The sequence below is a fragment of the Vicia villosa genome, unplaced genomic scaffold (assembly GCF_029867415.1).
Source record: "Vicia villosa cultivar HV-30 ecotype Madison, WI unplaced genomic scaffold, Vvil1.0 ctg.000339F_1_1, whole genome shotgun sequence".
In the NCBI taxonomy this organism is placed as follows: Eukaryota; Viridiplantae; Streptophyta; class Magnoliopsida; order Fabales; family Fabaceae; genus Vicia; species Vicia villosa.
The window spans coordinates 369,660-397,561 of record NW_026705151.1 but is presented as its reverse complement, the minus strand read 5'-3'; the positions used below and the strand labels follow the sequence as shown (position 1 = coordinate 397,561).

General features: G+C 35.6%; 1 protein-coding gene across 2 annotated transcripts; it reads right to left on the bottom strand.

Annotated features, from left to right (window-relative positions):
• Positions 1-3,221: 3,221 nt before the first annotated feature.
• On the bottom strand, positions 3,222-19,560 carry LOC131626973 (DNA ligase 6-like). 2 transcript variants are annotated; one of them, XM_058897809.1, is made up of 19 exons: positions 16,993-19,558; positions 16,734-16,851; positions 16,527-16,608; positions 15,792-15,894; positions 15,605-15,701; positions 15,137-15,239; positions 13,254-13,382; positions 12,031-12,078; positions 10,743-10,840; positions 10,536-10,601; positions 9,290-9,449; positions 9,083-9,190; positions 6,858-6,907; positions 6,150-6,184; positions 5,970-6,031; positions 5,713-5,874; positions 5,525-5,613; positions 4,620-4,719; positions 3,222-3,727 (listed from the first exon to the last, which is right to left on the bottom strand). In XM_058897809.1, exons 1-19 carry the CDS (start codon positions 19,271-19,273, stop codon positions 3,419-3,421), a joined length of 4,200 nt encoding a protein of 1,399 aa, XP_058753792.1. In that variant the 5' UTR covers positions 19,274-19,558; the 3' UTR covers positions 3,222-3,418. The 2 variants fall into 2 exon arrangements, 1 of the variants encoding a protein (XP_058753792.1); XR_009291359.1 differs by lacking the exons at positions 3,222-3,727; positions 4,620-4,719; positions 5,525-5,613; positions 5,713-5,874 and having other exon boundaries at positions 5,980-6,031; positions 9,288-9,449; positions 16,993-19,560.
• Between the last annotated feature and the right edge of the window lie 8,342 nt (positions 19,561-27,902).

The window sequence follows — 27,902 nt, the reverse complement described above, 5'->3', positions numbered from 1 at the left end:
GTGAAGATAGAAAAATTTATTTCACTAGTATTCTTAAAAAATAAGCCTTTTCCAGGATTTTCCTTTAAATAAATCAGTATTTTATTGAGTGCCTTGAGATGTTCCTCGTAAGAAGAATGAAAAAACTGTCTTACTACACTAACTGAGAAAGCAATATCATGTCGGGTGTGTGACAAATAAATCAATTTTCCAACTAATCTGTGATATCTTACAGTATCAACAGGAACAATACCATTCTTTGACCGAGCAACCTCCATACCAATAAAATATCTCATGAATCCCAAGTCCTTGTCATTTCCACTATATCGTCTCCAGTAAGGACAATATCATCAACATAAACAATCAGGGTAGCAATCCCGTCTTGGGAGAACTTTGTGAACAAGGTATGGTCAACCTGTCCTTGAATGTATCCTTGTTTCTTCATGAACTGGGTGAATTTTTCAAATCAAGCTTTAGGGGACTGCTTTAATCCATACAAACACTTATTTAGTTTGCATACATTTAATCCAAATTTGTTTACAAAGCTAGGAGGAATGTCCATATATACTTCTTCTTCATGATTGCCATTGAGAAAGGTATTCTTAAAATTTAACTGATATAGGGGTCAATCCAGGTTAGCAGTAAGAAATAAAATAATTATGACATCGTTCAATTTTGCAATAAGGGAAAATGTCTCTAAGTAAAACCTTTAGCCACCAAGCGAGCCTTGTACCTTTCAATTGACCCATCTGAATTATACTTCGTAGTAAACAACTATTTGCATCCAAATGTCTTCTTGCCATCTGGTAGTGTCATTACACTCAAACTTTTTTCTTTTCAAGAGCTTTCATCTTCTCAAGTACAATTTCCCTCTACTTTGGACTTTCTATAGAAACCTGTACATTTTTTGGAATTTCAACAATAGACAATTTTGAGGTGAAAGCAGGAAGAGATGAAGACAAATTTGAATATGATATAAAATTGGACATGGGGTGTTTAGTGCAAGATCTAACAGGTTTTCTAATGGCAACATGATCATATGTATAAGGATACAAAGTATGACTCTCAGAAACAGAGATAGACTTACCTTTCCTTTTCTTAGGAGGTTAATCATTTCTTAATTAAGATTTCTAACAATGTTGAGATATGAACTCATCCCTTTCTTTGTTGTGTTTTTTCACAAAAACTTCCCTTTCCAAGCCATGTTTCCTAATTCAAATCTATTTTCTTGAAGTGACTCATTATTCTGTTGCATTTCAATTAGATCGTCACTATCACCATCTTCAGGATTCTCATTGTTTTCTATATTATTATCTCATTGTAGCATTTTAATTGAGACTGTTTGTGCTGATATTCCTTTATTTGTTAAGTATGTGAATGAAACGTGGCTGATACCTTATAAAGAAAGGCTTGTTGCTGCTTGGACTAACAGAGTCACTCATGTAGAGAACACAACAACAAATAAGTACAAGGAACATGACAATTTTATGTTATTACATTACTAATCATAATTTAACATATATGTCAATTTATGGTTTTTAGGAAGAAGTCTGCTCATTGGAGACTAAAAATTATGTTGCCTACAAGTTGGAGAGATTTATGCCGAAGTTGGGATGTTGTGAATATCATGTTGAAGTTGCATCTAGGTTCAATCAGAGTGTCGTTTCAAAAAAGTTTTGCCGACATTGAGCATCGTTATAATGCTCTATTCTATGCCAACTTGCACGGTTTTGTTCAAGACAGTGTATACTGCTCATTGGGAGAATGATGAGGGCTCACAGGAGAGTCAGACTACGAAGAGATCATGCACAAAACCAACTGCAAGTCAACCATCAAGTATGCTGATTGGTAGCTAATTGTCCACCAAATCTTCAAGACATGTTTACTTATCACAGTTTCCTGATTTCTTACATCCATACATTGATGATATTATTGATCTTGGTGATTATGGAAATTGTAGTTTCTGTGTTATTACACCTTTACTTGGATGGGGTGAAGAGTCATGGCCTTTGATACGGACGTAGTTAGATACTCAAGTTCATCAACACACTCATTTGTTTTCCAAGTTGTTTTATGACACGGTTTCTACTATAAGGAATGTGTTACGAGTAGACTATTTGGGTGTGCAGGGTATCGATAAATGGATGACGATTCCTTATATGGGTTACCATATTGCTTCTAGATACAGTATTGTATTTATCTCCATTTCCAAAAGACTTAACATCACATTTTTTTCATCTTGCCTTAGCTCCACCTATGTATACGAGCAACATAAAATCATTGATGTTGGTTTTATCAACAATAATCATTGGGTTCAAGTAAAGTTGAAACTTGATTGCTCATTGCCTCCCGTCACTGGCCGTTTGAGACAAAATTATACTGAAGATGCAAAAGCATAGGAATCAACATATGCAGGTCGCTTTAGGCATTGGGAATCATCCTAATTTGTTTTGTATCCTTATATGTAGCACAATTTTTGTATGTATATATTTTATCGAGTATTTTTTTATCAATTCAGTTATTCGAGAAAAAGTAATAGCAAAAGTGGATTTTGGCAATCTCATGCTATACCGGAAATTCCATATTTCTGGAATTGTTTTGGTAAATTTGGTAAATTTCCGGTAAGATGGTTCTTCTAGCAAAAAATTTCAAATTTCCAGTACCGTAAGTTTCAAATTTCCAGTACCGTAAATTTCAAATTTCCAATACTATCACATCTGTTACAGTAAAAACTATAAATTTTTTTGTAAATTTCCGGTAATAGACAATATTTTTTAGAAAATCCATATTTACACGAGGGTATAATTGTGAAATCACTATTAATGGAGGGTGTCAGGTACAACTTGGAGACGACAAGTTAAATCCTCTTACTAACTAATGTTGTTGTTACTAATATTGTGCAAAGTCGTGGTGAAAATGTTGAATTAGGAGAAAGTGAAACTTCAAACAATTCAACTTTGGTTAATTATGAACGTGTTTCATCTGGGCAAAGTTTGATGATTATAGTCAAGATACCGATGAAAATGATGATAATATTGGTAATGGTGATTTCAGTGGAGCTTGGAAGTTTAAAGTCACTGGCATATCTATTTTATGACTTTTTTTTATGTAGTAGCCAATATAGAAAGAATTCGTACTTACGTCATTACAATAGGGAATCAAAATTCCGGTTTTGCCAAAAACATGAGAATTGTTCCCAGGCAATGGCAGAGTGAAATATCGTGCTCAAAATAACAGCCAGGTCAAAAAAGGTTTCATCATAGTGGATTGGCATTAATCAAGTTTCAAAGACATATACATGGGAGCAAAAAAGCCAAGAAAGATGTTAGATACACTCTAATGTAACGCCAAAATACTAAACATTAAAACATCTACAGTAAGCTGCCTAGAAATACTTTACAATGAGAACATAGTATGTATATAAGAAACAAACCAATGTTCAGCCTTCGGTTGTGACATCCATCTTCCGAGTCTGCGAATGAAACATTTCAACTATATCGGCAGCTGTGCTACATTCTTCTGGATTTCTGTCTGACACGCTGCAAATAAATCTTGGAAATCTGATTGAGATGCCTCGAGATGGATGAACTAAGCCAATAGCAGCATGATGAACTGGGGATACTGTGAAGTCTGCACCTCTTATTTCCCAAACAAGCTGTGGACAAAACCACATGTCTGGTGTCTCTCCTGTTTGATAATATGGTGGCTTTTTTGACAAGACTTTGTCCCCAGAAAAGATTTCTTTCATCTGCATCACAATATCAATCATGTCAATGATGATAAAAGAATGTTGCCACCAAATCAAAAGTCTCAAAAAGAGAAGTTATAGCAAGCACTTTGTGCATTTTCGGTTAACTAGCATTTATGCAGTGTCTTGAAACTCTAGTTAAAAACTGATGATGAGGGGTCAATTTAGTCTTGTGCAATTACAACAGTAACTGGATATAACTCATGATAACAGTAAAAACTAGCTTCACACTAAAGTCCTCCTTTGGCTCTGATCTCACTTCCTCATCCCTGGCCTCATTTTTCTTTCTCCTACCTAAGCCCAAGTTCATGCCAAATGCGGCTAGTGGGCTGAAGCAAATACATAGTAAACACTAAACAGTAAATGACCTTCACAGGTCAAATTTTGTTTCATAATAAGTTAGTTCTAAGAATATTTCTACAAATTTTCACTTACTCCAAACCGCAAAAATATTCTCTACAGATGATTACAAACTAATTTCAAAAACACAATTTCCTCAAAGATGTCCCAAAGATAGCGACCAGGGGGTATCCAAAATATGTGATTTTCTGCAATTTAATTTTGAATATATTCTAATTATGTAACAACATAGGTTGTTTCCTCTGCCATGAAAAATTGCTCTGGTCTTTACCTCGAGTTCTACTTTAGTGAATATTAATGACTACTAGCTTGTAAAAGTCTACACAAGCAAAAGTAACATTGATATTTGATACGATTGACGACTTTAAGTAAAGTGAAAGGACCTTCAAATAAAGAATTATGATAATATCCTTCAACTTTCTAGATGAAAATATGTCTAGCGTACTTTAGGGTTAGCTGGCAGCGTCTTCTGCACAGATACATAATTAGCACGCCCAAAGTATTTTAAAGCATATGTCAAAACTACTTGTACCTCTATGTAAAAAGAGTCTGAGAACCCAGACATCACTCGGCATACACTTTGATACTCCTCAGTTTCAGGATTGAAACATGCCATGAGAAATGGACTATACCTGCAAAGTAAAATATTCAGACCAACTACAGTGCAGCAATTCACTCACTTATAAAAAAGGATTATCATAAACAAAGGGGAAAAGGGTATATAATGCCATCAAGCTCCTGCCATGGTAAGATCTAGGGAAGGGTCAGAGGTATTGCACATCCATTCTTGACATCTCTTATCATACAATTTTGGAAGAGATTGATTCCAGAACTGGAACCCGTGACCTCTAGTTACATGTAACAGCATCAAGCTCCCTTAAAACAAAATATCATAAAGCCGCTGAAAAATGCAGTCTTTTTTCTGCCGCTTCCTTTTCCATTTGGTGTATGTTAACGAAGTTCTTAAATATTACATGCAGTTCTAACGTTGTTTATCCAATGAAATTGTGAACAGAGTTGTGAAAAGGAGATGCTCACCATGAAATACAGTTTAACCTAAACTAATTAACTTGGAATTTCTTATCCAGCCTCTTTTTTATGATTTAATATCTAACAAATATTCTTTCTTGGGTCATCTCGTGTTTGGTCAGGCCCAGAACTAAATACAATCACCAATTTTACTGATTGGAAGTAACTTGTGTTATTCATAAAGTTGTTCCAATTATATTTCTTTCCTTTATCATTTGTGCCTTTAAATGCCACAGAGCTTCTCAACATGCAAAACCATTCTCGGGTCTCCATCCAACAGTCTAAGCATTTAGAGAGCTGTTTATTGATAGAACTAATGTAGTAATGTGAGAGAAAATGCTTTAAATTCTAGGCCAGTTTCATTACAGTGTCTTAAAGATTTCAAAAGACAAAAGAATGATAAACTACCATCCAGCTTTCCTTCCATTTCCATGCCAAGCACCAATTGGTACTAAATCAAGAGTATCATTTAATCCTTCTACATAATCTCGCTTGACCTATAAAATGAAGCCATGGGATATTAGACAGGTGCAATACCTCTATCTCTGTGTGTATCTTGTATAAAGCAACAAAAGTCCTGTAAGACAAATAATAACCTTTAACCATTTGTCAGATCGCTTCGATGGAGAATACCCAGCATCAATATCCAATGTTTTCACCATAATTCCTTCACATGAAGAGCGGAGGGCATCTTCAAGGAAAGCATTTATTCTAGTTAATGTGGCTTCACATGTTAAGCAAGCATCATCTGCTTCGATCTAAAATTGAAGTGTTCATTTATACATTAGCACATTAAATGAGTTTCACTCAAGAAAGAAAAAAGAAAATAATAATAATAAATTGAAACACCTACAGTTGTTTCTTTTGCATATTCAAAATACCCAGGTCGTTCATCATAGAACAAATCCTTCAGATCTGATAATTTTGAAGAGATGAAAAAGCATTATTGGATGTAAAATGATGAGCTATCGTAAGTTATTGTCTTGCCTGAAAATGCAGAAAATTCATAATCTAAATGACCAGATATGCATACACTTTCGTCTTCGGCGGAGTGGAAAGCCCAGTAACCTGCAAACAGCACTTCAATGGATCAGCACAGACTGTATTTGAAACGCAATATCCACTGCTTGACACGAATAATCTTAGTGTCTTAAATATTATAAAAAAATTAACACTGCCTAAATACATCTACTTTCCTTTAACTTGAGATCCACATCTTAATTATTATTGATTAACTGCAACACTAATTAATAAGTATAGAAAATGTCACATTATTGCCCTATTTTCTAGATCTAAACACAAGATAACATTAATTACACCATCTTGCATTCTATCAATCAATACACCAAAAATATGATAGACTAGAGGCTTATTAGGTGAACAGTTTAGCAGTCTTGTCAATCGTGGATAGCGGATTGTTAAAAATCTGCTGCACAATAGGGCTATATGCCTGTATAGCTGCTTATTAACAATATATTGTACCAAATGGCATATCGCAGAACAATAGTTGTTAGTCTAAATTTTGCTGCGCTATGGCAGTATAGGGTTGTCATTTAACAACACTTGTTTAGCATATACTATTTTTCTAATACTGATTCACTATATTACACTGCCTTATACAGTACAGTGAACCAAAATGGCCAATGCAACAAAAGTCACTTGTTTATGGTCCATCAAAATTTCTAACAAGTTAGCAAATAATTCTCATAAAATTGGGTAAAAGAAAATTTTAGATAATTACTGTTCTCCATTTGCAAACATGATATCGAAGACAAAGATGCAAATGCCCACCTGTAAAAACAATATATTAGAAACAAATCCTGAGAATTCAACTAAAAAGAGTCAAAGAAGAGAAATACAAAAGTTTTAGAAATCTCCCTAGTACAGCAGCAAAGGCTCAACACTTCTATTAAATGTAGGAGAAAATGATGTGCCGTGATGCTTATAAACTAAGATACCACAATGGAAGTTTCAATTGTCGTTCATGAAATGAACACTTTAATAGAAAAGGGACAGTATCTAAGATGTTTGTGATGAAACCGAATTTGGCTAGTAGAATTCTTGTGGCACGTGATTCCCACTCATTGGCACATGAAACAGAAAAGCAATAATTGGTAAATGCGTGCTGTGCCTTACCAGAATGATCTTATATTCTTATGAGAGTTTTAGGAGTACAAAATAATAATGATACTCCATTAAGTATTTATCAATCCTACTACTCAATTAAAAGAGTTTTAGTAGGAGTACATAATAATAAATGATACTCCACCATCCTAAAGGTGGTTTATCCATTTCATATATATGTTTAATTAGTTGTCTAGTTTTATTTTCCAAGTTGCCTCAAAATCAGTGTCCATAATTGTACTTTTAATGTATCAATATTTCCTAGAACTTAGTTTAGGGACTCGGTATTTCAAATTCCACTTCTTGAATAAAAAGACGATAATTTAGGAGGATTTGTCACCCTTCTTTCTCTATGAAATTGTTTTCCTTTCTCAATAAATTTCTTCTTTTTTCTACAAAAAGATAGATCTTACCGCCAACATTACCAAGAAACATTTGATAAGAAAAAAAAACTCAGTGGATGATAAATCCTTGCGAAGACAATTGTCTCATCCATGTTTCAATTCAATCATAGACAAACTCGGTTGATTGACTACTTCTCAACCACCCTGACTTTGAACAGAGAATGATAAGAGTTACTCATCATGCATCCAGTTAAATACTGGGTGTAATAAGTATGCAAGTTCTAGGACTCTCGAGAAAACATCAAACTTAGCGAAGTATTGACTGTTAGTGGTGGTAATTATGTTAAAGACCTAGTTTTTTTTTTGACAGTAAACATCATTTTCATTAGATGAAAAAGGAGTACAAACATAACGAAAGACATTGTGTAACGGCATTTCTCATCCACATTCTACAAACAACACTAATCGCTAAGCCAACTAAGATTTGGACAACAATATACTTTGAGAGAATAAAACTTAATGGAGCATCCTCAATCCAATTCCTTAATCCAAGCCACCATGCAACAAATCTTCCACAAGACAAAAAGGAGTTTTGGAACCACAATCTTTAAATCTATCCAGTTACGGATCATATCTTTGGCTTTATCACGCACAGTTCGATTATACAGGTTCTCTATCTTGATAAAACTCACCATCTCAGGGAGAAGCATTTGTTGACTGGAAAAAAGAGTCAGATTTGCAAATACCACACTAAGATTTTTCTTCAAAAACACAGTACCTACATCCAAACCTCTTTGGAACATTACAACAAACACCTTGACTACACACTTAAAGTAGACAAAACAAATGAGCAACACATACCATTGAATCAAACATAAAACCAGAATAACATTAAACATAATAACAATTAACAAAACAACAGAAACAGATACCCAAACACCATGTTCTAGCAGATCCGAAACTTCCGGTGGTGAGGGTTCTGGTGGCGGAAGAACACCATGTTTACTGTTCCAAAACTTTGGCCCAAATGTTGGAGAAGATGGACACGAAATTGCTGCTGCGAGCACCGGGTAGCTATTGACGGAGAAAGGCGAGAACACGATGGAGGTTGAAGGTAGACTATGGCAAGAAACCAAAAGGGATGGATGGTTCAACGGAACGGAAGCAAGAGAAGAACAGCCCACAAATAGAGAGGAACCTCCATTGGGGAAGAAAGAGCCTCCATGTTGGAGGAGAGAAGCTCCGAGATCGGAGAAGCGGCGGCACTCACCCACAAAGTGAAGCCCTAGTTTTAGAGAGGGGTGAGCTTCTCTCTCTAAAAATATTCATTTTGTTTATGAGTGAGTTCATGAATATGTTAAAGACCTAGTTAGATCTGAAATAACTAACATTATTCAGCACATAATTCGAAATAAATCCACAGATTCAGATTTTCTTTCCATAATTCTCTCTATCATGGAATTCTTTTTTGTCTCTTTTGTGCATGCAAGTTACTGACCTTTATGCTCTCTTTAGTAACTAAAGTATCTTTGCCTCCTCTCTCACGTGAAGATAGCTCCTGGAAAGACATAATTCTATATCCATTTTTTCTATCAATACCAACAACCTGAAAGGAACATAAACCGAAAAATTAGGAGGGAATTAAAGAAGATAATTAACCAAGAAAAATAAAAATTATTATATGGAAGAAAACAGTTATGTACACCTCTGCATCAATTATGAAAGTTGATGCAACAGGCTTGCAAGATTCCCTTATCGTATCAATCAGATCAGGGAATCTTGAAGTTGATTCATCTCCATTTCTTGAAAAAACATGAACTGATCCATCGACTAATCTGTGAATTTGAGCTCGCTGACCATCATACCTGGAATTATGTTTATCTTAGTTTAGCAAGTCATACGAAAAAGAGGTATGATTCGTCCCTTGCAACAGAGAGGCAAGTAATGCCAAAGGATCTCAATATATTTAATAAAATCACTAAATTTAAAAGTATTGCCAGTAGAGGGGACCTATCAAGTGAAAATGATTTTTTATATGAGAATGAAAAGAATAAATAGGAGCAATGTATTAAATTGGATGGCTAAGATTAAAACATTTTTTAAGTGAATCTAATGTAGCACCAACACCTCTGAAAAACGGTGTGTCCGTGTCAATATCAGACACTTGCACCGACACTTGTGATTACGTTTAATTTATTCATTTTTTCAAATTATTACAAGTGTCGCCGTGTCAGTGTCGGGGTCAAATTCGGGGTGTCCGTGCTCAATCTTGTGCCATACATGTGGAGTTTGATAGGAATAATTGAAATAGAAGTTCTTCAAATCATGCAAATTCAAAATTCAACATCAATGGCATATGATTCACTTAAAAAAATGTATTGATCTTAGCCATCCAAGTTAATCTAATGGTTCTTAGTTATTCTTTTCATTCTCATATAAAAAAAGTCATTCTCACATGATATGTCCCCTGCGAAAAGAATAAGCAAGATCAGAAATTTTAAGTTTTCCCACTAGTACTTACGAGTTCCAAGAGTTTATACTTGTTGCACATAAAACTTAAATTACAAATGTTACAGTTTAATTTTTTGCATTTCTTACCACTTCATTTTTGTAAAACAGTGGAAGTAGTCTATGTACAACAAGTGTTACCATTTTTTGGTGACTGTATCATCAAATGTGCAAAATTGGGCTTATGAAATGTCAGAAAATAAATGTATATGTTGGTTTAAATATAACTAAATGTAATAGTGTGATAATAATAATAATAATAATAATAATATTATTATTATTATTTTATTTTATTTTTATTATTATTATATCCAAAGTCCAAACATGATTTTAAATGACTACTTGCTACACTGTGTCCATGGTTATGTGCAATGAGATGTCAAGGGAGACATGAAGAGAATAAAGATAAATGGAAAGTAACATATTCAATAATAAAGACATACTTATATTCACATGTAAAGGCTTTATTTTGAAATAGCTTCAATGCTTGGGGAATGCCATTGGTGATCCTACAAAGAAAAATACAAAGTAAAAAAATCAGAGGTTATTATCAAAGTGAGTACTCTTGTGTTAAGAGAAGAAGATTCTAGAAACTTTGAAATTAATCATAAAGCACTCAAAAAAGGGCCAAAATATGGAATGGTATATACTTTGCAAGCATAGGCTTAATTGGGATTCCTGGAACCATTGATAAACTTGAAACTGAAAACTCAATGCCTTTGTTCATGAGAGATGGGACTATGATATCCTGCATAAAAAGACAATGAAAATGTGAAACATCACAAGAATACTGCATTCTTGGTCATATAAGGCCAAAACTATTTACACAAACAAATAAGACTTGTTAAGAGTCTCACATTGAATGATATATTGCTAGAAAATATGTTTACAAGTGGTGGACAATCCTGCCTTACAAGCAGATTTTGTAAGGATTGGGTTAGGCCCAACATAAATTCTAAGAAGACCATCAAGAGAAATTAAGAATGTTTTAACATGAACGAAGTTATAGGATATTCACATTGCTAAGAGTCTCACATTAGATGTGATATAGCCTGAAAAATCTTATAAGTGAAACCCAAATTCTAAGTTGGAATTCCAATTCAAAATCTGTTGTACCACCCGCTAACAAATTGTTCGGATCACGCTCCAAATGTTCAATCCTGGACATGAAGACTATGTGTTGAAAGTCTCACATAGACTGTGATATGACTTGAAAATTTGTTTATAAGTGAGTCATTTCTCACCTTATGAGCTAGTTTTCTAGGGTTGAGTTGGAACAAACACAAATTCTAAGATGCATAATAAGCAAATCAGCAATTACTAGTAAAAGTTATATTCAACATAAATAACTATTTGGTCACATTTAATATTGGTGACATAAACCTATAATGTTTATGTATTCCGACCTTTAACAAAGCTATTTTAGAAACACAAATACATGCACACAAACATTTAGCACCAAACTATATATCTTTTAATATGAGAGTAAGAAAAGTGAGAGCAACACACTCTCTAATACTCTTTTCAACACTTCCTCCTTGGTGGGTGAAGCCCATGTGAGTCTTCTCACCACTTTTGGGAGTCATTTTCAATATAATAAAAATCAAAATAAATTGTATCCAATAAGTGAGGGAGTGTTCAAAATATAGTTACTATGACTCCTCATAAGAGTAACGTACAATGGCTTGATGAGCGCAAAATACAACAGTTTCAAGAGAAATGCTAGCAATACATTCTTTCAACACCTTTTTATTATTTACTGGTATTCATGTGGCTCTCACCGATTAAGGAATGAACTCTACTAAAAAGAGAGTGGAATCCACATAAATTTCATCCACTAATTAAGAGTGTGTCACTAACATTCCTCTTAGTTTAGTTATTCAATCTATATGTAGGTAAGACTAATTATTCAAAATTTCAAATATATTAAATACTTACCAAATTTGGCAGTATGTTATATGCTTCAACAACTGCCACAGAAAGGACCTGGAGAGATGGGAAAATTCATTATGAAAGATATAGATCGATTTCAATTGGAGTGTTTTTGGCACACAAAACAAGCCCCGTGAACCTTGTGAACATGTAACAAACTATTACCGTCAATCCTAATAAGCACTGCATCCCAAATAAAAGTGACAACTTTGCACGAGGATTCATCTTTCCACAAAGTTTTTAAAGCTTATTTTGGAGAATGGTTACAAGTCATAATATATTCATATAAAAATTGACGAGGCAAAACAAGAATGGTAAGCCTTCAAAGTTTGGACCAACAGGAATGTTAGATAAATAAAAAGGAACCCAGAAACCTAATAATTAAACATAATCAATAGATTGCCAAATCATTGAAGTTAGACAGAAAGTTGGAAGCTGCCATACAATTGTTTTTCCAATACCTTGGAAGTAAATGCAAAAAGAATAACTTTTTGGATCTCACAAATCTAGGCTTACCCTCTGGGTTTGATAAGATGATTTGTTTGTCGTAGAGGTTTTAGCAGGAATGTAGAAGATAAATATCTCATGAATGTGAAATATTTTTGCTGCTACTTGGTGAGAGCATGGCGAATGAATAATTAAGAAGTTCCTTTCATTGGTTTCCCCTTTGGACTGAATTATTTATTTATTTGGAGGGGGTTCAGAAAAATTTGGGGCCTAGGGCATCTACCCGTGGAATCACATTTTCATCGGAATTACATAATAATTCAGATTAAGTACATGATTATACAGTATAGATAGGATTGGCAAACTTTGCATAACTGATGTGCTTTCTTTTTTATCATCTTGTATTACATTTTTCTTTCTCTAACTACAATTTACAATCATCTGTTCCTGAACCTCTTTTTTGTAGTATATTTCATCATGCTTCTACTTTTGTCAAGTATCACTTTCCTAGGTATACAAATGGATGGAATTTTTATATAATTGATGTCAGCGTGTGTTATTCATGTATATCTTTCATCATAGATTCTCCAATGAGGTAATCCTGTTTCCTAATGTCCCACTAAATGAAAGCTCTTCTAGACCTCTACAGAAAATGGCTAATGAAAAGTAACCATTATGACAAAAAATAATATCAACCATAGCAAAATAGGCAGAATACTAAAATAGCATATTAATATGTAAGCTTGGTCATAGTAAAAAAAGAAAATGATTCCAGAATGAACCTGAAGCGCCGCTTTCAAATTTTCTGCCGTTCCTTCTTGGCACACAGTATGGCGAGAATTCAAAACAACAGCATGAGCCAATGCAGGCAAAACAGTTCTAAGCATTGCTCCAATCCTCAAGTTCCTGACCTACACAAAAAGAAAATTTGAGAAGCAAAGACACTTGCATACCGATAGAATCTAGAAAAAAAAAAGGATATTTGATAAATATAATCAGCCACCATCATATTTGTTTACTCAGAATAGTAAATCTTGAAATATGATGTGTTGAGAGAGGAGACCATCAATCTAGCCAGGTACAGTAATTTATGAAATAACTTCACATAGTTCCAGGATTTGAGATAAAACAGAGAATGGGAAGTGATATAATATAGAGCCCGTTTGTTTTGGCTTTTTTTTAAACATGATTTTTATAGTGTAATCAAATTTTGTGAAAAATTTTTTTACAAAGAAACTTTTTATAAAAGTTTCAAATGAAAATTTTGTTTGAATAATTATTCTTAAAATGTGATTTTAGGTATTTCATCTATTTATGAAAAAAATTGGATATCAAAATTTCAAAAAATCACTTAATTTTGAAGCTATTTCAAATAGATTTTCATAAAAATAATTTTTGAAATACAACTTTTTGAAAAAATTATGATTTTGAGTAAGTTTTGGTTTTCAGTTATGTATGTTTATGTTATAAGATGTCAAAATTAGTGTTTCATTTTAGAAAAAACGAATATAAAAAAATTTGTAATATTTTGAAAAACGGTTTTAGAAAATCTATTTTCAAAAATACAAAGAAAAAATCTATTTTTTTAAAGCTGAAACAAACTGGCCCATAACTTCACATAGTTCCAGGATATGATATAACTTCACATAGTAATTTATAACTCTGGTGAAAACGTAAGGTATAACAAGCATTTTTAGCATCAACAATTGCAGCTCTCAGAACTCCAACCTGAAGGTGGACAAAAGATAGATATGGGATGCAAGGGCACTGTCTAGTTCTCAACTTGATTATAGCAAAATATAATTTATTTATCGTTCCTTGGTAGACTTACTAGAGAAGGAAGTTGTTCACATCACCATAAACAAAAACATAAACATATTTTCCAAGCTTCTTCAGTAAAAATATCTGGGATTAATTATACACAAATGATATACATTATACAATGGAGAAAAACAAAGAGTAAAAAAAAATTAAGAAGCTGAATAAGACCATAACAAGAGAACCCCAATGTTAAAATAAAGGCAAATGCTATTGAATGCCCTAAGGGCATTGTTTAATAAGTCTAAAAAAGTATACTTCTATGGGAAGTTGTGTTTTTATTCCTGAGAGAGAAATGTCTAACTTTTCAAGGAATAATTACCTTGTTTAGAAACCTTAAACAAAGCCCTCAGGAAACTAGTTAACAGGACCAAAGTACAAAACTATTAAGGAAAGTCGTGTAAATCAAGTTAGTATTGACCCTAGAATCAAGAGTGATAAATTGGGGAAAAACTCTAGGTGATTGATTGTGGAGCGATGGATTGAAGAGTAAACTAGCACATAGGATGGGTTCATAAGCGGATAGGCATAAGCTGTGGTGCGCTTCATTCTTGGACTATCTCTCTTTCTCTACTGATCAGAAAAGTTGCATAAAACATGACATTCTCATTTTCTCCAATATCAGATAGACCTAAATCCAAAATGCTTAGACTCAACAATATCTCTTCTTTTCCACAAACAATTAGTTTACACATATCTACAAATTTGACTAAAATATAAACCAAATAACCTAACAATATTAAATTCTAAGCCCTTAATGAGACTTGTGGCTCGCTATAACCTTGAAATGGAATAACCTCCCCTCCCTCTAAACTACTATAAACCCAAAAAAATGGGGGATAATTACCAAGGTCCGGACAAGAAACTTCATCTCCTTTTCACGGCAGCAACGCATGAGATGAACAATGATGCCTTTCTTTCGTAATGTGCTTCCATTGCCTGCTTGCACACTGATGAACATTATATAAGAACAAAAATAGAAAATAAACGAATTAGTAGAAAAGGAAAAGCAATAAAATCACAACAGAAATAAATGCTACAGATAACTAGGTTTAATACATTTATGGTCCCTTTACTTCATAATTGTTTGATTTTGGAACAAGCTCACGTTCATGGTTCACTTACTAAAATGTATATAACTTAAATAATCTAAGTCAATGACATCTTACTACCACATCTAGGGTTCATACTGAACCTAAGTCCACAGTAACAATGCTCTACTAAACATCTGAGGAGCAAACCACTGAGCGGTATATTAAACAATACCCCTAGTAAGGTTACGAGTTACAATACAAAACAGAACAACTGTTGACACCTTATCTTTCGTAGAGCAGAGTAAATATCCTTAATCAGAAGTGGTGTAGGCGGTGCCAGCAATCTCTGTGTTTGACGACACTCTTGAGCAACATCACCTTTAAAAAACCAGATTATTTCAATTATTCAGAATCCTCAAGAGCTAAATAGGTTTAGTTAAAAAAATCAAAACACTGATAATATCCAACCAAGGTCGCCAAGTTTGTTATACATCTCCCTAATTTTCAATCGATTTGTCCCGCACGCCTCTTCAAGTGCTGTAGTGACTAAACTTCCACCAATATTTAGTTCCTGCAATAAATGCATGCCGCGCAGAACTTCATTAGTGTATAATAACCCTCGTTGCCATATAGTAAACTCCTATATTTAGTGCCAAACATGACGTTTCTCATTTTGAAGAAGCTAAAGAAACATAAATAATTAACAACCAGAAATAGTGATGTACTTTTCCATAAGAAACCTCAATAAATTGACCATTAAATTGGCCTCTGGATTTACAGAGACAACTTTTTTAATTAGTACTATGAATCCCTGCTTCGTGCCCATGTGTTATTTACCATCAAATAATTAATAAGTAACTGTTGTCTTGAAACCAAGGTTACACTCCTTGCGGCCATGACTCAAAGAAAGGGAGGATCAAAACAAAAAGGGAATAAAAACTCAAAAGCTAACAGATGAAAAAGGGTGGGTTTTGATCCAAAGAGGCAATAAAAATGAAGGGCTAAAATGCAATAAATTAATGTGTTTTTTAGGAATCGGTTTGGCACTTTCAAGCGAAGAGAGCTTTTAAGTCTTGACACCACACATAAAAAAGCACATGAACAGTATAACGGTTTGGCACTTTCAAGTGAAGTTTCAATCATCAAGGCTAAATATGGTGAAAGTAAAAACTTCCAAAATATCAAGACTGAAAATAAACCTACCACGTTTTCATGGTCTGCAGCAATTTTGTTTGTACATAGATACACAGCAGGAAGCACATCTTCTGGAGACAAGGCCAACAAACTATAGAAACATTGTATGTAGATAATGTTTCTCAATCAGCCAAATGCTGGTAAAACTATTTCATTATTCCAAGAAAAATGGAGGGGAAATGGATAATACAAAGAGTATGATCGGTATGAAAGGACCTTCTGAACATGTTGCATAGCATTGAAGTAGCTTTTATCTTTCCTTTTTCATCCTCAAGCAGGTTGAAGGTTCGTGCAAGATGTAAATATGGTGCAGACTGTCCATCACTCCAACACGCTGCTCATTTATGCCAGTTGTAAACATATTTTACAAAACAGATCTTGATTAAAAAGTGCAAATATAAAGTTGAATAATTACTTCTAATTTATAAAGGGAGTAAATTTAGTGGTAGAGAAGGGGAATAAAATCAACACAAACCATGTTCTTTGGGGTTGTATTTCTCAGATGGTAAAGATACATGAGTTACATCTACATTATTTTTTAACACTCTATGCATAGATATATCAGGTATAACTCTCAATTCTTGTGACACGTTCTTCTTCTCTAAAGGTCTGTCGATATTGAACTCCCCTTGAACTGATATTTCACTTTCACCAAGATTGCCAGAATTACAGTAATATATATCCAATGCTTTATTAATATCTCCTTTTGCCTTTTCAATTATAGTAGCCGCTTGCTTTTTTAATGACTCGTCCCCATTTATTATTTGTATAAACTGATCAATCTCATGCTTGTACAAGTTTCCAGCTGCAGTTGGCAACAATTCTTCAACTTTGGGGCTTTCCCCCGGATTCTTTCCACATTGATCAGATTGGGTATCACCGGGAATCTCAGGCATTGCTTTGCTGAAGAATTTTGTTATTGTTGCCTGCTTTGAACCACTCAATTCTGATTTTGCTTTGACTTTTACTTTCTTGTTTGGCTTACTTTCACTACTCCTCTTTCTTTTGGAAGGGGAAATCTGATTTGGTAGTGTGTGCCTTAGTTTAGTCAATTTGGAGTTGGTCAATTTAGAGTCTTGACTTGGAAAAATGTCCAAATTTTTTAAAGGGCTGTTTGTATTGTTGAGGTTTGATTTTGAAATAGGACTGGAGTCATTCGATGGGCAACACCTGGGTGTTGAAACTGAAGTTTGACCAGAATTTACTTGCTCATGAAATTCAGTTTCACGTTCAAAGAAATTAGAAACTGCTTCAACGACATTGCTCCCAAAGATGCTGATCAAATCTAACACCTGGCTTCGGGTGACCCACGTGGGCAAACAACTACTCAGTTCTTGAATGACCTTCTCTTTTTCTTCTTCATTTAGCAATGTAGGATCTTCCATGCAAGTTTCTCCCATACAAGATGGCAGACTCACAATAACATTTGGATTACTACTATCCTTCCCCACATCAGATGGCTTGACCTCTTTCTCGATGCTCGACCCTGGTTCCAAATCACCAGTTACATCCTTCCCAGTCTCAAAACCCACTACACCAGAATCACACCGCTTAAACCCCTTTAAAAACTCTTGCTTATTGGCCGTCTCATCAACCAAACCAGCAAAATACTTCCTCATTTTGTCAACATGTTTACTATCACTCTTCTCAACATCTAAACCCACAGTCGGAACAATCCTCTTTGGTTTCAAAAACCTCACATATTCCCTGAGCTCATCATAGTTCGAATGCTCACTATACGGCACAAGATGAATCTGACAAGAATCCTTGGACCTAACCGCAAACTTATCACGCTTCACTTCATAAGTCCATCCAGTAGGCACAAAACCAACAACCTTAGAGTACCCTCTCTCAATCATAATCTCCTTCATCCTAACAAAATTAGGCCTAAAATAAGGCCAAGTCTCCCCCAACACATTCCACCCAACAACATGAATATTAGTCTCTAAAACATCCTCCGTGAACTCACCACTCTCCCCATACCCAAGAGCCCTCAAAACCTCCATTTTCCTAGCATCCACATGTACCTTCTTCCCAAACTTCCTAGCAAGCTCAAGCAAAATCTTCTCCTTACCAATAACATAAGTGGCAACAAGAATCAACACATCATCACCATCACACTGGTTTACAGCATCAACAACATAATTAATAGACTCGTCTTGCGAAGGGAAAACAAACTTAGGGTGACAATAAGTTGTATCCAAAAACACAGCATCAGCACCAATAAATGAACCAAGTGCAGGATCCAATTTCATTTCAGGAGTAAACCGAAAATCGCCAGTATGAACATACCTCATGGATTGTTGTTGTTCGGACAATGGAACATGGAAGAGGAACTGGACGGCACCGGGACAGTGATTGGCGTCGACGAGGGTGATAGAAGAGCCATCGATTAGGACAGGTTGGTGAAGAGGGAGAGGGTAGATGAAAGAGGGAGGGATGTTAAGGATGCGGATGAGGAGTGTGGCGGTGGTGGCGGAACAGAAGATGATGCCGCGGGACCAGGAGGAGGTGAGGCCGGTGTAATGATCGGAGTGGAAGTGAGAGAGGAAGTAGGAGACGGAGAAGTCGCCGGAGTGGCGGAATGCGTCGATGAGGAAGCGGGTGTTAGGGATGAGTTTGGAGTGGGGAATGGAGGAAGATGATGATGGGAGTGGAGGGAGTGGGAGGGAGGGTTTAGGGAGATTGAGGGATTGAAGAGCGGTGGTGAATAACTGGGTGGAGTTTAAGTCTAGGGTTTGGGATTTGGGAGCCATGAAATTGACACAATGGATTAGATTTTGTGGTGATGATGTAGGGGTTGAGAGTGGAAATGTAAAGAAATGGGAAGTGGAAGAAGAATCAGGCTCGTGCTTCGGCCGAATGATGAGGAGAATGAGTTATGCTTCCCCTTTGAACAGGGTGGTTAACCTATGGCGCCAAAACAAACTTCTTCCTTTTGCTACCACAATTCTCCTTTTTTTTATTTTCTTCTTCTTCTTTTTCTTAGAATTATTTTTTTGAACATGTAGGACATTCTTTCTTGATATCACGGACCCTTTCAGGGAGCATTTAAGCTTCTGAGTTGTTTTTTTTTTTTTTTCATTACTTTATCCGCCCAATTGAGTGAGAGCAAGTCCACTAAAAATATGACGTATTTAATATAAAAAACAAAAAGGTATTGCGAGTGAGTCACACTCAATTTATGTCAAAAACTAATTTGGAGATACATCTTCGAAATCAAAAAAAAAAGTGTTGTAAGTGTTGTAACACCCTTCTAAACCCCGCGGAAATTAATAAAATAATTCAGAGTAAAACATGAAAACAAGGGTGCCACAATTCGATTTAAAACAAATTATCATAAATCAATTGTCATGCTTCACTTAGGGGAAAATCATCCATTTAACAGAATCATGTTTCTATACAGCGGAACATTAATCAACAGATAAGCATAACATCATCTATGCAATATCTCACAAAATTACTCCAATAACAACAAAATAGATTATCATCATCAACTCTAAACTAGCGTTCCCCCAGTGTTACAATATCAGAGCATGACACCGACACTATACTTAAACAAACTGGCCTATGAGCTATCCTCACCAGAGCCAAAAGCCGCTACTCGCCAATCTGAAATCATCAAAGTAAGGGTGAGTCTCATTCACAATTAACAAATGTTATCGAATCATAAACAATAACACATCAAGTCACATTATTCATCCAATTTCATTATATTCAGATTGTCAGGAAGTACTTATCAACACACAACAACAATAGAATACATTACCAAAAGACATCACCATAACAATTACACCATCATCAAATATTATAACATTGGACAATCTTCCATTCATGTTATAATTATACACAACAACCTAATGCAATGCAACTATATGCATGTGGTACCAAACATGGGATAACCCATCTCACCGATCCACCACCATAAAGATTCGGCTACTTCTCTCACCAATTCCACACAATGGGAATTAGCTACCGCTGTCCCACCACCATAAGGGATACAGCCCACAACATGATTATGAAATGCATGTATCAACCATAACATGCTCATCATCAACATTAAACAACCAAATGTCATAATCATCAACCACCATAATAATCAATAGCCACACACAGTTATGCTATTTCACATCCATAATAAAATACATATTTTACACCAACAATATATGTATATCAATTACCAGTCACAACCACGACATCATAACAGATAAAACATTCACCACACAGTGCAACAACAATAGCACCCCTCACAATCGTGTACCAAGTACAACAAATCAACCCAACAATAACAGAGCATTTACATCATCATTCATCAAAACACATGATAACCATATTTACCATGAACAACATCCATATGCATAACAAGCAGAAGCAATCACATTATAACAACGCCCATCATTGCACATATTCAATTATGCAAACAACAAACCATTGCACCTCATCAACTATGCAAAACAATAATAAACCACATTTGGAAAAACGATACTTTTCAAAATAAAATCAAGTTATTGTTGTTATATTTATTTTATATGGTAGAACATTCAATTTAAGGAACAACGTCCAAAACGGCGTCTAAAACGGACTTACGGTTTGAAAGTTACACATTTTTACATTTTTCAAAGAAAATAATCATCGCTACAGCACGCGGCGCCACACACAGTTCGCGGCGCGTAACGAATAGAAAACACGCCTTCGCGGCGCAAACACAGGTTCGCGGCGCGGAACGAGAAAAAGTTACGCCTTCGCGGCGCGCACCCACCTTCGCGGCGCGAACTGGCAAAAACCAGAGATCTCACATCGATTGACAGCATTACGGGATTCATCCCAAAATCCCCAAAACCCAAATCAGGTTATATCATGAACCTCAAATACCACCATATCAGCCACATACATGTTATAACACAATTATAACACACAAAGAAGATCATTTAATCATTATAACAATCATATAATCATACAATTCATCAAATCATACAATCCCCTCAAAATCATCCCAAAACCCCAATCCATCATATAACCAATTGACACAAACAATGCATCTAAATCAGTCCTATTATCTATAATACGATAAAAGATGTTAACCGGAAGAGTCCCCCCTTACCTTAGCCAAGGATCTTGATTAGCCCTCTTCCTCTTCTGTTCCTCTTTCACGTACCAGCACTTCTACTCTTCTGCTTCTCTTCCACATCTATTTTCCTTTTTTTTTTCCTCCATTCCTTATTTTATGAAAAATAGATTTTAATTTAGTAAAAGGCCTACTAACATAACACCCCCTCTTTACTAACACCACATTTGGCCCAATAACCTCCTTTTTCATAATTCTTCAATTAAATCCAATCAAATGCCAAATAATTTCAAATAAATAATTTTAATTCTAATTTAAATCAATTAATGAAAATATGGGGTGTTACAACTCTCCCCCACTAAAAGAGTTTTCGTCCTCGAAAACATACTTCAAGCAACCAGCTCGCATAAGAGTCCTTCACCTGACTCTCCATCTCCTAATTAACATTACCACATGATTGGTCCTCCCTAAGCCACTCTGACCAATGCTATCTCTTTACCGCGCAATTACTTCAACTTTTGGTCTTCAATCCTCAAATTCATCTGATATAACCAACAGAAAGCACGTCTCACGCATTCAATCTCAGCTCTTACGTCACATTTGACTGCCCAAAGGTGTACTACTCGTTATACCTCCAAAAGGTTAACAACAATAGTACATTGAAGTGCAACCCATACAATACGCCCAATAACTGAATAATATAATCACGCAACCCGTGGTATGATCACACCTGATCAACACTGCAACCATGCATTCCATATTCGAACGTACCAACCTTAGACACGCTTTTCCATCTGAGCGATAAGGTAATACTTACACTTTTCACCAACCGCTTGCTTCAAGAAACTCAATACTCATATTCTTATACCATTGAATTCTAATTATCTGACTCCTCTTAAGTCACACCAGTAATTATCCAACACGTTACATTCTACTTTTTCCGCAATACTCTGACTACTCATCACAATCATCTATACCAAATAGATTTCTGAGTTTTACCCGATTCCGACTCTCTTTACTCATTCGTTTCAAGAATCATTCATCATCATTCATGGTACCATTTTACCACTCAGTAATACTTACTCGCACTCAAAACAAATTCCTGATTCACTTCATTTATTAAACATCCCAACCGTCGGAATGAGTGCACACAAGTAGTTATAATCACACTCATCAGCCTCGATATACCATTGCTTACATAATAGCTCAAACTGAATCCCACTCTTCTTTAAGAATTAAATCCACTTCGTCCTTCATAGAGTGTAATTACTCATTATATCTGGAATTTACAATATCACCTTAATAACAACACAAAATTATTACAGCATCATATAGTATCAACTCTTCGTTTTAATTTCGTCGAATACATACTCGTTAACTACGTACAACCGTAATAACATTTTCATCATCTCGACAATTATTCAAAAGATTTATAATTCTTCGACCCGACATCCTTACATCCACTGGGTTCTAAATCCAACATATTGATCGACACATATTCTCCAGGTAAGCTCCTGACATATTAATTCCTCACTTCCCTCAAGTAGTACTCATAACACTACTCCACATCGCACTTTCGCTGCGCGACTCTGATTGCCCGTCTTAAGTCATCATCCACCATGTTGCACTCTTCCATATTCACTTCTTCATAAGTTCACACAACATAGTGAGTGATTATTCTCACGGCTTAGTATTCATCACATCTTAAACCATTAAGGTAACAAAACAAGCTTATCTCTTCCATATGATTTCATCTACTACCAACAAGAGATTTAGGGTGATCAAGTCCTAAATTTGTCAATATTAGTCGAAAATCATATTTAAGCATAAACCGTCGTTACTACATAATAGTGTCCCTTTCCGAGTTTGCACCCAAACTCATTAACATCGTCATAGTTCAATAATCCACTACGGTGTCCTTCTTCTAGAATATTCTTCCGAAGCTCAAAACACCAGTTACAAAAATCCAATCACTCAACCTCATTATACTATTCCCGTCGATTCTGAATTCACCGCCTTTACCTTGGTAATTCAAAGTCAACCTATCGATCAACTCAACATCATCTTTCTAATCTTCTCTAATCTCGTTAAGAATACCACTAGTCATCTTCTAGCATACTCAATCTAACACTATTAGGATCACCTCCACATACCAACTCAAGTCTCTAAATTGTCCAATTAAATCCAACTCATTCATCCTTAGCACCGACATTTTAAAGACTTCTTACGCAACACAATAGCACAACATTCATAACTCGTGGTTTTAATCCAAATTCTATTACATCCTTCACGTCCAAATATCATTCCACTCGGAATCTCAACAAAGTCTTCCTCACGTCAACAAATGTTAGAAATTCCCTACAATTCTTCTTTTATACTTATCGTCATTTTGTCATCACAAATATTATTCCAAGAGTTCTAAAGTTTATTCCGTCTTTGCTACTAATCCAATCCTCACTAAAATCCATCGGTACTCAAATCATCTTTATTACCGAATATCTCATCGACTTATTCATCAACAACATGTCTTACTCAACTTTTGTTTCAAACAATCACGGTAGTAGGCATTCCTATTCAACCAGTTTCACGCTTCCTTAACCGACTCCACAATATCTCCTTATAGGATCAATCTACTGTATTTATAACCCTCCCATAAGGTAGAACATAATCTCTCCTTTTCGTAGGTTCAAACGGCACATTAATCCGACACTCGGAACTCAAGATATGATTTTTCCAATCGTTGTCCGAAAATCCAACACCGACATCATGCCCCGACACTCTCTATACGGTATTCTCAAATCTCTTCAAATGGCATATTCAATTCTTAAAATCACTTCTCAACAACCTTCTAATCGTTCCTTCAATCCGTTCAACACTGACACTGACATCCCGTGCAGTACCAATAAACAAGTCTAGTTATAAGAACAAGAGTAACCGTAACTTCGCCTCCTTCCAACGTCATCCTGTCACAATTAATTATGTTACAGCCGCTGCAACCATTTTTATAACAAAGTTCATCTCGTTAGCTTTCCGACGCTTCAAACGGAACTCGATTCGGATGTCCAGAACTCCAGTTATGAATTTTCGAAGTTCCGCAGCTATTCAGCAATTTTCCTGCGTTTTGCTTACGAAAATCTCTCTCCAAAACTCATTCTCTTCAACTCTATCACATTCCAAACAGCCCCTTATCGTATCTCTTCACTTCCAAACATCCTTATAACTTAAGCGACACATTCCCCCGCCGAAGTCCGCTTTCTGCAACATCACGACATCAATCCTCATTGCAAACTCGTAACTGAACCTCTTCCGAGACGCAAGGCTACTCAACTGACAACTTCGCAGCACACCAGCAGAGCTGACACATCGCAACTCTCCAATCTCCTTCTCTTACAATAACTGTCAATTACCTCTAATCACCTTCCTTCAAGATGTTCCAACTCAATTCCCAGCCAAGTCTTAATTCCAAGTCACCTTCGATTCGGAAAACAACAACTCCAACAATGCTTGCATTGTTGCCAACAACAGCCGACTGAATCAATCATCTTACAACTGAAACATAACTGAGAAGTGAAACTTCTCCCCCACTTGTTTCAAACCAACTTCCACAACAAACAACAAAGTACCGACAGTGATTCACTCACATGTTGCGTACCAAGGGATAATATGCCGACAGTATTCAACCGTCGTGCAACTCAACTGACTCGACAATTGGCCGGACGGACCGACCTGCTCTGATACCACTATTGTAACACCCTTCTAAACCCCGCGGAAATTAATAAAATAATTCAGAGTAAAACATGAAAACAAGGGTGCCACAATTCGATTTAAAACAAATTATCATAAATCAATTGTCATGCTTCACTTAGGGGAAAATCATCCATTTAACAGAATCATGTTTCTATACAGCGGAACATTAATCAACAGATAAGCATAACATCATCTATGCAATATCTCACAAAATTACTCCAATAACAACAAAATAGATTATCATCATCAACTCTAAACTAGCGTTCCCCCAGTGTTACAATATCAGAGCATGACACCGACACTATACTTAAACAAACTGGCCTATGAGCTATCCTCACCAGAGCCAAAAGCCGCTACTCGCCAATCTGAAATCATCAAAGTAAGGGTGAGTCTCATTCACAATTAACAAATGTTATCGAATCATAAACAATAACACATCAAGTCACATTATTCATCCAATTTCATTATATTCAGATTGTCAGGAAGTACTTATCAACACACAACAACAATAGAATACATTACCAAAAGACATCACCATAACAATTACACCATCATCAAATATTATAACATTGGACAATCTTCCATTCATGTTATAATTATACACAACAACCTAATGCAATGCAACTATATGCATGTGGTACCAAACATGGGATAACCCATCTCACCGATCCACCACCATAAAGATTCGGCTACTTCTCTCACCAATTCCACACAATGGGAATTAGCTACCGCTGTCCCACCACCATAAGGGATACAGCCCACAACATGATTATGAAATGCATGTATCAACCATAACATGCTCATCATCAACATTAAACAACCAAATGTCATAATCATCAACCACCATAATAATCAATAGCCACACACAGTTATGCTATTTCACATCCATAATAAAATACATATTTTACACCAACAATATATGTATATCAATTACCAGTCACAACCACGACATCATAACAGATAAAACATTCACCACACAGTGCAACAACAATAGCACCCCTCACAATCGTGTACCAAGTACAACAAATCAACCCAACAATAACAGAGCATTTACATCATCATTCATCAAAACACATGATAACCATATTTACCATGAACAACATCCATATGCATAACAAGCAGAAGCAATCACATTATAACAACGCCCATCATTGCACATATTCAATTATGCAAACAACAAACCATTGCACCTCATCAACTATGCAAAACAATAATAAACCACATTTGGAAAAACGATACTTTTCAAAATAAAATCAAGTTATTGTTGTTATATTTATTTTATATGGTAGAACATTCAATTTAAGGAACAACGTCCAAAACGGCGTCTAAAACGGACTTACGGTTTGAAAGTTACACATTTTTACATTTTTCAAAGAAAATAATCATCGCTACAGCACGCGGCGCCACACACAGTTCGCGGCGCGTAACGAATAGAAAACACGCCTTCGCGGCGCAAACACAGGTTCGCGGCGCGGAACGAGAAAAAGTTACGCCTTCGCGGCGCGCACCCACCTTCGCGGCGCGAACTGGCAAAAACCAGAGATCTCACATCGATTGACAGCATTACGGGATTCATCCCAAAATCCCCAAAACCCAAATCAGGTTATATCATGAACCTCAAATACCACCATATCAGCCACATACATGTTATAACACAATTATAACACACAAAGAAGATCATTTAATCATTATAACAATCATATAATCATACAATTCATCAAATCATACAATCCCCTCAAAATCATCCCAAAACCCCAATCCATCATATAACCAATTGACACAAACAATGCATCTAAATCAGTCCTATTATCTATAATACGATAAAAGATGTTAACCGGAAGAGTCCCCCCTTACCTTAGCCAAGGATCTTGATTAGCCCTCTTCCTCTTCTGTTCCTCTTTCACGTACCAGCACTTCTACTCTTCTGCTTCTCTTCCACATCTATTTTCCTTTTTTTTTTTCCTCCATTCCTTATTTTATGAAAAATAGATTTTAATTTAGTAAAAGGCCTACTAACATAACACCCCCTCTTTACTAACACCACATTTGGCCCAATAACCTCCTTTTTCATAATTCTTCAATTAAATCCAATCAAATGCCAAATAATTTCAAATAAATAATTTTAATTCTAATTTAAATCAATTAATGAAAATATGGGGTGTTACAAGTGTCCCACTCAAAAATAAAAAAGGAATTAATCATGTTAGTCTTTTGAAGAAGGTCCCTAATGTATTTAGATTGCGTGAGGAGAGAGTCGTGAGAAGCATGCTTAACCTCAATGCCTAAAAATTAGTCACGGTCACCAAGATACTTGACTGAGAAGGCAAGATTTAGTTTATAGACTATGTCGTTAAGCATGTCTTTAGAACCACCTGTTAGGATGATGTCATCAAGGAGATAGATGGTGTGACCATTGGAGAACTATGTGAAGAAAGAGTGGTCACACATGCTTGCCTTGAATTGAAGTTTAAGAAGTGCAGTTTGAAGTGTTCAAAACCATTTCCTAGGGTCTTACTTAAGGCCGTAGAGGTCCTTGTGCAATTTGCATCCAAGAAATGGATTAGAACTTACTA

Coding starts and splice junctions, on each gene's coding strand:
- LOC131626973 (XM_058897809.1), bottom strand. CDS start 19,273: ATGGCTCCCAAATCCCAAACCCTAGACTTAAACTCCACCCAGTTATTC. Junction 13,383..15,136: donor AGTTTCTTGTCCGGACCTTG/GTAATTATCCCC, acceptor CTTTTTGTGTAG/GTCAGGAACTTGAGGATTGG. Junction 6,908..9,082: donor TTACTAAAGAGAGCATAAAG/GTCAGTAACTTG, acceptor TTGTTTTTACAG/GTGGGCATTTGCATCTTTGT.